At 46.1% G+C, this 11921-nt stretch overlaps 2 protein-coding genes across 2 annotated transcripts; both read right to left on the bottom strand.

Moving 5' to 3' along the window:
- Positions 1-592: 592 nt before the first annotated feature.
- On the bottom strand, positions 593-7019 carry PEX2_070360 (tetratricopeptide repeat protein; the record flags this gene model as incomplete). Its single annotated transcript, XM_016744307.1, has 11 exons — positions 593-1206; positions 1263-1272; positions 1531-1594; positions 1829-1954; positions 2712-2728; positions 3178-5573; positions 5860-6055; positions 6121-6423; positions 6487-6549; positions 6620-6839; positions 6898-7019. The coding sequence occupies 11 exons, from the start codon at positions 7017-7019 to the stop codon at positions 593-595; spliced, it is 4131 nt and encodes a 1376-aa protein (XP_016600086.1).
- Positions 7020-8570: 1551 nt separating this feature from the next.
- On the bottom strand, positions 8571-10041 carry PEX2_070350 (SANT/Myb-like DNA-binding domain-containing protein; the record flags this gene model as incomplete). Its single annotated transcript, XM_016744306.1, has 2 exons — positions 8571-9508; positions 9573-10041. The coding sequence occupies 2 exons, from the start codon at positions 10039-10041 to the stop codon at positions 8571-8573; spliced, it is 1407 nt and encodes a 468-aa protein (XP_016600085.1).
- Between the last annotated feature and the right edge of the window lie 1880 nt (positions 10042-11921).

Here is an 11921-nt window from a genome sequence, read left to right as displayed (position 1 = left end):
TTTGGGTTCATGAGTTCATGTATTTAAATGTTTTTCTTGGGTATTGGTCATATCGCAAATATTTCAAGCAGCAATGCTTCTGAGCCTGTAGCTAATACGTAATTTTGCACAGTAACGAACTGCATGACTGCGCATCTTGAGTTGTCGATCGCTTTATAGGCAACTTGCGAAGTTTAACATTATTCCAGGATTCTACTTAATACCCGTTCGGGGCACCAATTTGGAATAGATAAAAGGAAGAGCAACTGTAGGACGACAATCTGGGAAATTTTGTGGCTATCGAAGTCAATGATCCTCCATTCATAACCCTAGAGGGGAGGATATGGGCACAGGCCAAGCATGACTTTGTCTAAAGGCCGCTGGAGATTGTGGCCAGACTCACTATTCAAGAAACGATATTCAATCAAAAGCAACGACTAGTAAGTCAAATGAGACTGGGCTCAGCGACTCATTGATATCAGAATCGAGACATTAATTACTGAAATAAATATTTTCATGGAAAAATTGGCAAAATCGGCAGAGCTTAGTTGCGGCCGATGGAGTGCCGTGAACAGGGGTTCTGGTGGGTTGCTCGAATATCCACCGCTCTCGCCTACATACCCCGGTGAAAACCGTACTCGCCGTAATTGTCAATCTGTGCAATCTCTTCATTGTGGGGCCGGAAACGCTTCGCCACCATGATTGTCTTGTGCATCGGATTTTTCTTTGTGATCTCCCATGAGACGTTCATTCCCGTATCGTCACTGGGCCCCCCAGGACTGTGCTGTAAATCCCTTTGAAAATCTGCATTGCCAACAACACAATGACGATATGAATTCGGTCGTTCGTAAAGTATCATATCGCCATCCTTTGCCCATTTCCAGTCGTATTCAAACGGTGTTTCCGACATCTGAAATGTGTGTGCCAACCCCTTCTCCTTCACCTTCATTAACAAGGTCCAAATCTCATCCGGTTGCATAGGTTTTCCGTTGATTGGCTGTGCTTCTCCAGTTATTCTGCTGAGCTCGGGGGCAGTCATACCCAGTAGAAACGCGAGACAGACAAAGACACAGTTATCAGTCAGAGCGTCGGGGTTCCAATGCGACCCTAGCCCCTTTTGAGAGCTTCCGTAGCAGTATGTGGCCAACTCCTTGGCGATGGCAGTTTCGTCGTGGGTTACCGTCATATTGCTAAGTATCTCGAAGTTTTCCTCGCTTAGTTTCGGGGCTATGAAATAAATTAATTAGCGACAAGGGGCTCGTTGGAAGGATTATGGAACTTACCGATGGTCTCCTATGTTCCCTTGCAGCAATGTAGCTTGTGTAAAATTGATAGGGGTTTGCAAATCGGTCGAAGTCAGTAAGAAAACTTGGATGATTTCGTCGTCCGATAGTTGTGGAAAAGTGGATGGAAATTTCCAAACGACGGGAGGCTATGAGATATTATAACTGAGGGAAGTTGCCGTGCAGCCCCTCAAAGGAACACTTGACCACCCCGTCACCTGCCTATGAATGCTTCACGACAAAGGGGTCTAGGCACCAGATCACATACATTAGCGTGCCACGTAGCATACATACGATCAAATAGAACATAAATAGATAATGCGGTGTATCGCCTAGACATGCATTTTACAGGTGTATTCTGGTAAATAAAGTGGGGTACTTTCATAAATCTTAGCAGAAATACGTATCACGACTGTATCTAGGCCTCCGCCATGGGTTGGGCCAAGGGCCCGAGGTGAGCTTTGGGCTATAGGCAGAGGCTAGCTCTCTTCTTCTTCTCTCCTTAGCGCGGTTTGCCCAGTGTTCCCTTTGGTCTCAAGTGCTGTAGTCCTCCGGTCTCAGAATACCACCACCACCGTAACCGGATCCATTTGTCGTTGTGACTGGAGGTGCAGTACTTCCTTGCGTGGTAGTTGTAGTACTTCCTTGCGTGGTAGTTGTAGTACTTCCTTGCGTGGTAGTAGTTGTAGGCTCTATACAAGAGTATCAGCACCCTTGGGCTCGCCCTGGAGACATAAAGAGACGACCTCGGGAGGTACCTTGGAAGTCCGCCGGAAAAGGTTCTCTGTCTATCGCAACTGTGAGCTACTGAAATTCAATACAAACGACCAGCTGACTGGTTATTCTTACCGATCCAAATCATTTTGTCACAGAACCCTCTCTGGGAAAATCACCCCGGATATCTATTTCAATACAGGTTGTCGCGAAGCTGTAAATCTTTTGCAAGACCTGAGATATTGCAGTTGTGGGAGAGTCAATCTGTAAAAGAAGGATACGAGAGACTGCAAGCCAGGGCTACCCCTCAACTTAATACATAGCGCTTGAGACACTAGTATTTAGTGCCTTTCATACCGTATATGTTACCAGCGAATGGCATTCGAAACATGTGTTGTGATATAATTGGATACGAGCCATGTTTGCTTCTGCAGCTTTTGAAACACCACATGCATGAAGTGCCCAGGTGGCATGCATGGCTCAGCCTCACTCAAGCTTAGTCAACCAATGAGACCCTTTGCCATATGCATTACGCTTGACGTGGTACATATGTATACTGTGATAATAATACCAAACATTGAAAAGCGCCAAGAGAAATTCAGTACGTACCTAGTGTAAGGGCTCAGCCGTACTACCCCTCTAGGCTCCCACTTAGCCCCCCTATACCTAGGCACTTACCCGCTAACAGCCTTACAGGGCTAGTAGCCCTCAAGTGCTGGACACTGTCCGACATACGCAAAAACCCCCTCGCCCTAACATAGAGGACCATATTGTTATAGTACATACAGCAGAAAAAAAAAGAGACAAATATGTATAACGAGATTAGCACTTAACCCTTTTAGGGCGAGTAGGTGGAGGGGAGTGTGGGATTACAAAAAGGGGGTGTATTCCGGGGCCTGTTTCTTCCCTTCAATGTTGAAGCCTGTCCCGCACGGGACGTGCGTCCAGATGTCTGCGACAAAAGACAAACCTCAAGGAGATTATATCGCAAACAAAGTCAATGAATAATACTCTTAGCTCCAATGCTATATATACGCTGTTGATCATTTGAATAAGACCGCCTCAATTTCGAATATTTCTACCTAAAGGTTGAAAAATGGGTACAAATGTATAAAGCCAGAACAAGAAAAAAGCAGAGAGTGGCAATGTAAAGGCCCTCGTTCAAGGTGAAAGATGATGGAGATGCACGTGGCGAACCTACACTCAAAACCAGTGGATCTTTGTCAAGAGATTGGTCGAGCGCAGCTGTAACCTTTTCATCGTAAACGGGGGCCTCACAGAGACCCTGCTGGGAGGCAGATTTCCAAACCTCGAGGCATTCAACTAAACTTTCACGCAGCATCGCCACGCTCTTCCCAGACTGAATGTTCTTACGGCCATTGAAGATCCAAAGCACATAAAGTGAAGATGACTTTCCAAATTCTTTCTGGTACATTAGAGTCAATCCCAAGTTTTTTACCCAGAGAAATAGTTCTGCGTCATGTCCAATTAAGAGCGCCCGACCGGCAATGGCCCTCTCGTGAAGTGGTACAGCCTTGCCCGGCTGAATCTGCTGCAAAAAAACATTTGCCAGTAGTGCTAATGCTTCAAAGCTGTAGATATGATATGAGTCCAACTCGACAGACACCACAACCCTAGAAAGCTGCTGTACATCTTCAATCGATAACAGGATAGACTCCGCCTCATTAAATCGACGGAGGGTATATAGTGCATTTGCGAGGTTGTTGGCCGTTCGCTGTGTGAGCCTGGATGGGCCAAGATGTTTTCTCATGTCTTCGTATACCTGTTTCAGCACATGGTAACTCTCCTTGACTTGCTGGTTGCGGAATAGCGCCAGGCCCATGTCATGATAGCATCGTAGCGTTTCCAGGTGATACCGCCCCAACACTTCGTTCATTAAGAAGCTCAGATCACGAAAGCCCTGAAGAATGTCCTTTTTTGACACGCTATGCATATTCATGGGCATATTGTTGAGCTCTAAGAGAAGGTTGTGATGCGTACAGAACAGTGATAATGGGTCCATTACGCCGAAGCGAACTGTTGCAATACTTGACGCTTCCCTGGCAGTCAACTGTGCCTGTTTGGGACTACCACAGGCCTGTAGTACTCTGGAAAGCTCAAGAAGCCTTTCAATAGTACTCCTGGATTTTGTGCCAGCGAGGCTTCTCTCAACTGCCAGAACTGTTTCGAACGCTTGAACGAGAAACGTATCCAAGGCTTGACAAATCTCTGCGTTTGGGCTTGAGTAGCGCGCGTCAGTGGAAGCATTCTTTATCACACTGTTTTTGACGCGCAATAATACACTTCGAAGTTCTCCAATGGCCGAAATATGACTTTCGCCCATTTTGCGTTGGAAGTGCGGGTGGTAGCAAATTGCCCAGCGAATTCCGGCATTGGATGTAACAAATTTCCTGAGAATCTTCAAGAATTTCGGATCTAGCGGACCAGATTGTCTCATATGCCTCTCCCAGTTTAGGCATGCGTATCTGAGGAGAGGGTATTGTCCACTTTCTTGGTAATCGTGCCATGGTACGCATGAAAATGGTTGCTGATGATCATCAAGGCAGAGATATCCCAGGCATATGGTCGCCATTGTTGCATGGGCAGCCATTTCAGAATCTGGCAGGAAAATGTTATTCCCTCTTGTATCTCTAGCCAAGACATAATCTCGAACAGAAAGATGACAAAGCGAGACTTTGCCGTCAGTCACCTCAACAAACGGACCGCATGCCTTGTGAACTATCTCCACAGTATCCATACGATAATTCAAACCAAATCTGATAGCGTCATCTATATCGGTCAGATCGAGAGGCACATCAGCGGTTGCACAAAAAGTAAGGGCCAGTTTGCGAGGCTCTAGTAGCTCTGGTGATGACCGGTGTAGCTGTAGCATTGCATGCGCGTATAATGAGCTCAACCCTTCTTCTGCCTCCAAGAGGTAGGAAGTAAGGTCGCCTTTCTCGTTAGATTCTATTTGAAGGCTAGAAATGAATAACGAGGCCCATATAAAAAGACCACGGGATCTCTGCTGAACAGTGATGCTAGCGAGATCGATCATTGAGTCTGGTAGCGCCATTCTGCTCAGGTGGAGTCTAGCGAACGCCGCCACATCGCTTTCTGTATGTTTTGTTCCAATTTGGAGTGACAGGTCGAAAGAGAGCATCTCTCGAAAGGGGGTGACATCCCGGGAAACCACAATAGTTTTGAGACCGTGAGCATGACCTTCCAGCTGAAAATCCAGGAGAGCACAAAGCAATCGTGTCTTTGTGGTTGTACTCTCAGCCATTTCGTCTAGGCCATCAAGCACAAGATAACACCGTCGGCTATATTGGCAAGTCTTGGAGAGGATCTGTAGGGCTTCTCGAAAGGAGATCTGCATTTCATCAGGACGATCTCGATATAACTCCATCAAAGTAGATAGGACGAGATCTTTTAATGTGGGTTCTGCTAAAAGCTGACCCAATATGACCGAAGCAAGGGTTGCTTCCGTTCGACTACCCGATGTCTGTGAATTGAATGTGTTGTAGACTACGATCGCGTCGGTCTCCGCTCTGAGGCTCTTAGCGATATAGGACGAGAGAAAGCTTTTCCCAACACCTATTAAGAGTTAGACCTTTTCGATTATCAATCATCACATTGATGATTTATTGAACTCAGTACAGTACCTGGTGAGCCATATATCCAGAGCATCTTGTTTTCATCAACCCGCCTTAGCTTTTTGACGGGCAGACAATCGAAGATCCATTGACATGTTCCCTTTACTGGTTGCAGCCAAGGGACCGAGCGATATTGTAACCGTAAAAGTAGGCTTTCAACGTTGCATTGACCTGCTTCAATTGATATGAGTAATAGAGCGCAGATGTCGTACCTCAATCATACTTACCTCTGGGATTTTCGACCTGGGGTGGTGAACCATCAGACTCTGGAGCCATAATTGACTGGATTATTCGAAGAACAAGCTGATATTGAGTGTCATCCCCACTAGAGAACTGGCAAATTTGACGGTGATCACCATCTAGAGAGATCCCTTCTCGGATAGGTCCAACTGGGTCCATGATTGCGGATGCCTGTGGCACAATCTATTCTCCGGGTCAATAAAATGAATATAGATGCCACATGCACGAACAGGCTAGGTCAAGCTCACGGGAATTCTCATAAGACCAATCTTGGTTGTTTTGCTCTCAAAAAAGTTGACCACTTTTACTGGAGGGCTCTGGATGTTTTGGAGAAATCCAGCAGAAAGTTCCGAAAGATCTCGCGAGTCCGGGAGAAGGCTATTCAAATGCGATGTTGAGATGCTAAAAGGAAACAATCTAGCAATATTGGCAACTACCTTTCCCAGAGAAGCGACGGAAGATCCTCGATGGGGCGTTCCCATAAATATTGTACCGAGAGTAGATCCACGGATTGCCTTATACTCTGGGGATGAAGAAGCTTTGACTAAAGCCTAAAATAGTTTAAATGTTAATACCTATCAGAGAACGCGGGATATCACAAGGGGCCTACGTACTTGCTTGGTCACAAGTCCCCCAAGACTATGACAGATGAACAAGATAGGTCGACTGGAAGGGATCTTCAGATTAAAGTTTAAATGTTAGAAAGATATTCTTCTCTTTTGATGCTTTCGTCTCAAATACACATACCAGCTCAGGGTCACGCTTAAGGAGTAAGTGTTGTAGCAGCAGTTGGGCGCTGTCTTTAAATGTATTCATCGAAGATCCTATCACTTTTGCATCATAACCAAAAGTCATGATTCGTGCGTCCGGAATATCCACGGGTAACAAATCCCTTAGCCAGCAGCATTGGCTTTTGTGTGTCCATGTTCGAAGAAGGTGACCTCCGAGACCGTGCACTGCGACTATACTGAAAGTTGTTAGAAGGTATGCGATAATCAGTTGTTGCGAGCCGAAACGTTTCTTACTCGATAGTGACGGGCGCTTTCCCTTCTGAAAGCACTTTCAGCCCATACTGATCCCGTCCATCTGAATCTATCAAAGTTGCCGAAGATGTCGGATATTGCAGACTTGGAGAATTCTGGCCCATTTTGAATGTAAAATCCATCTCATAAAATGGCGCTCATCAAGTCATTAATGATCAGGACGAGGGATGAGACTATAAACGCGTAGCCATGATACGGGATTCTTTTCGAGCAGAGCACCGACAAGGGGACGTAGTGAGCGGCTATGTACAGTGAGGCTGAGCTATATCACGTCATCCTGAGGAGCCGCAGAAGCAAACATAGCTCGCACCCATATGGGTTGCGACACGTGTTTTGCATATTATTCGCTCGCAACCTTCATAGGGTGAAGATACAGCATGCATGTACCTAGGGCCATGGATGGGAGGGACAGGCCCAATTAAAATATCTCATTTTCTGCAACCATTCAAATGAAATGTTTGCACATCCGCAACAATCCGAACTGAACAAGACATCGGGAACAATCTTAACAAGAGGAGCTCTATGGCAAAATGACTCGGATCGGTAAGAAAAATCAATCGTTTGTATTGGATTTCCGCGGCTTAAAATGACCATAGGTAGACAAATTATCCCAACAGACTTTCAAGGTATGTATTTATTAAATCCGAGTCGGTTTATATTTTGGAGATTACCTACATATGTAGGTAGATAGGCGGGTCTGTGACCGGTGGAACTGGAGAATGGGGCGGTGCCACTGTAAAACCTGTTATTTTTAGGGGTTTTACTACGATATAACCATCCTGTATTTGGTATAGTGGCTAGGGGGTCATGGCGGTGCGTGGTGGTGTAAATTACCTAGGATGAATATGATTACACATGTGATAAAATGGTAGGGCGAATTCCATACCTAAAGTAGATAGGTGGTTGGAAGCTTTGCCAGGAGCTTTGCTAATATGTAGTGGTTCTCCCGGATTTACAAAGCCAATGCGCACTCAATCGTCGAAATCCATCTTTTAACCCCATTACCAAATCTCATAGACCTGACGGGCTTAAATCAGTCAAGCGAGGTCAAGTACATGTACAGCTATTGCGAAATTGCGAAGGTAAAGTATAGAACGCTTGGAATGAAGCACCAGACGGCTGTGGCTACCTAATACTTGCGAGCATGTGCAACTGTTTTCGATGAGATAGACGTTGTTCAATGCAAGGATTCCCTCCGGAAAGAATATTAACACATACAAAGAAAATATCCTTTCGGACAGAACTATCGGCCGGCACTTTATCAAATCAAGGTTTGAAGACGGCGGCACCAAGTTCGCGACTCTAAAGTGGAGAAATGAGAAGCAGTCATCCAATGGGATATAGACCTATCACAAACAACCACTCCCCTTTCAGGCGCATACATATACATTATGTGAATATTCTGTATTGGCAACCATGGCTCAGCCGTCCAAAGCTTGCACGAATTCATGGCCCGCTTGAATCTCGAAAAGTGCCGGATGGAAATTCAAAGCTTCTTTTGATGAGCGGGAGGAACCAAAACGAGCCCAACTTTTCCTAGTATAGCTAGCTACTGATTATGAGTAGGATTGGAGGAAACGGCTTTGGAGGATACTGTGCACGCCGGAAATAAATTGACAAAGGCTGGCCAAGGAGTACACCGACAACATACTCTCTCATTTGCGTCTCCTCAGTTTCCCAGACCGAGAGCTGGCCTTGTGGCGTAATTTGGTTAAATAATGGACTTCAAGGGATGACATATTCCGGCCAGGGAAGTGACTTGCAATCTCCGACCAAGGTATTGCCTCCTTTTCCTTCAGCCGCACCAGCAGTGCATTCTCGTCTGAGGTGTACTGTATTTCTTCTGCGGGAATAGCTGCCGCTTGGGTACAGAATTGCATCAGGTTGGAGTCGGGCACGAAAGTGAAAAAATACGCCGGGTTCGGACCGGAATTCGGTTCAATAGTCAGGAGAGCACTTCCGCGTATACCCTGAGATTCACCGGAACGATGAGGAGGAGCGGAAATAGATGAGTCTGAAGGCCTGCGTTTCTTCCTCTTCCGGCTCGGCTGCTCTGTGCTATCGGTGTTGTTCCCATCATGATGATGGTTGGTCCTTCGACCTGAGCGGAGTCTCTTTTTACATACTGCTGCAGCGGCCCTTTTGCTTGTCCTGGCGGGTCCTTGCTTCCAGGATGGCGGTGGTACGACCACCGCAATGGATGGGTAGCGTACTGGAATGTCGAAACTCAATTTCGTCTGACCACGAGAACCTGTTGAAACAGAGCGCATATTCGGGGGTAGGGAGGGCCCGGATGGGGCTAGATGGTCTTCATCAGTGCCCGAATCTCTACCATACTCCTTGGCTTGATCCACACTGGAACACGGGGTTGCACTCAGCGCAGATGTCTGGCTTGGCTCTGTTTCATTCTCGGATTCCCCAAGATGCGGACTGTCTGAGAAGCCAGTCGTAGATGATTGCCGCGTGGCCGATTCTTGTTGGAAATCACCCACAACACAGGGGTCGCTCGACGCAGGTGTTGCTTCTTCGGGCGCGGCCACACTAGGCACACACGGGAGTGCAGTCTCAATTTCTGTAGTCTCAGGCGCAGCATCTGGAAAGAGACAGTTAAGACAATGCGGAATAGAATTTCATCATTATAGATTGCGCCGACTTACCCGGTGACTCGTTTCCTTGTATATCATGAAAAGTAGTATCCACTTGGTCTGGCACTGAAGAGTATGGAGTTGAGTTTGCGGAACCCGTCGGTAGCACCGACCCTGAGGAAGGCCGCGCGGACGCCCCCTGTTCCAGCAGAGTATTACTAGCACTTGGCATGCTTGTTGTCGCTGGAGGCTCGAACACTTTCGTCATTTCAGGGCAAGTATGACTGGAAACATTGTTGATCTCAAGGTCAAATATGTTCCACTCGTGAGTTGCACCGATGAGTGGTCGCGGCTGCCCGGACGGCATCGCAAAAGGCCTTGGATGGAGGTCGAACCCAGTGGGAAAGAACTGAAAGGATTGCTGTAGATGGTGTGGCACATGTGTCGTAGTGTGACGGGGGTTCGCACCTCCTGCGCTGGTAGAAGGCCGCGGGCGAGTTGGGCCGTGGTAAAAGTGGATCTCGTCAAGATTGATCCCCATTTCTCAGAAAGTAGTCAGAGATAAATTAGGTAGATGACGGCAACATCAAGCAAGGAAGGCTGGGAGTGCAATGGGATCGGGTGTGTCCGTTTCAGAATCATCTGGATGAAAGAAAGGTGGATAGTCGCCCCTTTAATACCCGGCGATGACAGGGCAATGCTAGGCAAGTATCAGAGTATCATGCGGTGTACCGCCTTGCCATCCCCATTCTACCGAGCAGCAATATCGCTGCCCCGCTGATGCCTCTTTCAGATGGCGCATTATAATCAGTGGGGAATATTTCGGCGAATCAGCCAAGCCACCTTGCCCAAGGGCGTCTTGGTTTGTAGTAGTAACTTTCGGACAACGTCGCAGCCTTCAAGGCACCTCAGCTGACAATTGAGGAATCAGGAAGTGATTGACAATGGAACGATCCTAGGAGCCAGCCGCAGCCCAAAGTCCACCAATCACACAAGCTGAACATTCATGCCCCCGATTTCACGGATGACGGCGATGTCTCAGCGCGGCGGCGGAGATTCTTGAGGCATTTTTGCGGTTGGCTACTGAGCGAAAGCGGGTCGAATTAGCGAGTTACTGACTATTCGCAATGGAGCCCAGTTGGAGAGGTGAGGCGATCAATCTGTGGTGAGCTGCATTGCATTCGCAAGCCAAACCATGGGATATTGCAAAACGGTATTCCTCCCAGATTGCTCCCCAGACTCCCAAATGTCAGCCCGAGGATTATAGGCACGACAGCTAAAAATGCCATTTTTTTTTTGTATAGTTTGCAGCAAAGAGCCATGCAGGACTGAGAAGTCGAGTGATTGAGGGGGGTCGCTGGAACAGGCCGACCCCTTCCAATCTCCGCGAGTGGGGAGGTAGGCTGTGCTTAGGGCGTGGACTTCACCGGCGGGCAAAGGCCGCGTCAGCTAGATAGAGAGTGGCGTCGGCGAGGCAGAATGGAGAGGTACGGGCAGAGAATGTGTGGGAAAGAAGATGTGGTCGTCGAGCGACGCACCGCGGGTTATATAGATGGCGGAGGTCGCGCGGCGGGCGGCGGGGGACGGCAGAACCCGATCCGGGCTAGCGGGAGGCGCCAACCCTGTTACGGAAGACTAAGCCCCAAATGGACGGACGCGATACCCGATGCGGGCGGCGCTAAACCCGACCGAGCCGGCGCCGAAAAGGGCGGCGGTTCAGCAAATCGCAATTCTACTTAAATTAAAATAATAAAAGATATTAGACCTTTAATAAAAATAGATATATAAGCTACCTATAATATTCTATTAGATTATAGAAATTCTAGGCTAGTTTTCTTAGAGCTAGTACTATTATTATACTCTTTATTTAGCTTCTTTATAGCCTTATTAGATTAAAAAAGCTACTTTTAAGATACCTTTTTAAACTCTTAGCTTACTATAAGTAATATTCTAGTAGGCTTTATACTAGTTAAGTAACTTAGTAAAAGGTATATCGCTCTTATCTTATAATCTTAGAACCTAGGTTTTATAAAAACTAGATAATATAACTAATATAGTATTAAGGAATTAACTATTAGTATTATTAGCCTTAGTTATTTTTACTCTCTTATACTATTTTTAGACTATTTCTTAATTAATAAGCTATTTATTAATATTTATATTATAATCTAACCCTTAATCTAGGTTATACTATTACTAATAAAACCTAGTTATATAGGTAGGATTACTCTTTAATATAAATCTCTTATATAAATTACTAAGTAATTCCTATAATATCTTATATTTAATAATAAAACTCTAGTATATTATATAAATAGTAGTATAAATAGTAGTTACTACCTAGTTTAAACCCTTCCTTTTCTAAGTATAAATAGTATTACTAGTTATCTAATCTACCTATATAGATTACCTAATTTAAAA

Source organism: Penicillium expansum, assembly GCF_000769745.1.
Source record: "Penicillium expansum strain MD-8 chromosome Unknown contig229, whole genome shotgun sequence".
NCBI lineage: Eukaryota > Fungi > Ascomycota > Eurotiomycetes > Eurotiales > Aspergillaceae > Penicillium > Penicillium expansum.
This window is presented reverse-complemented; position numbering and strand designations above follow the sequence as displayed.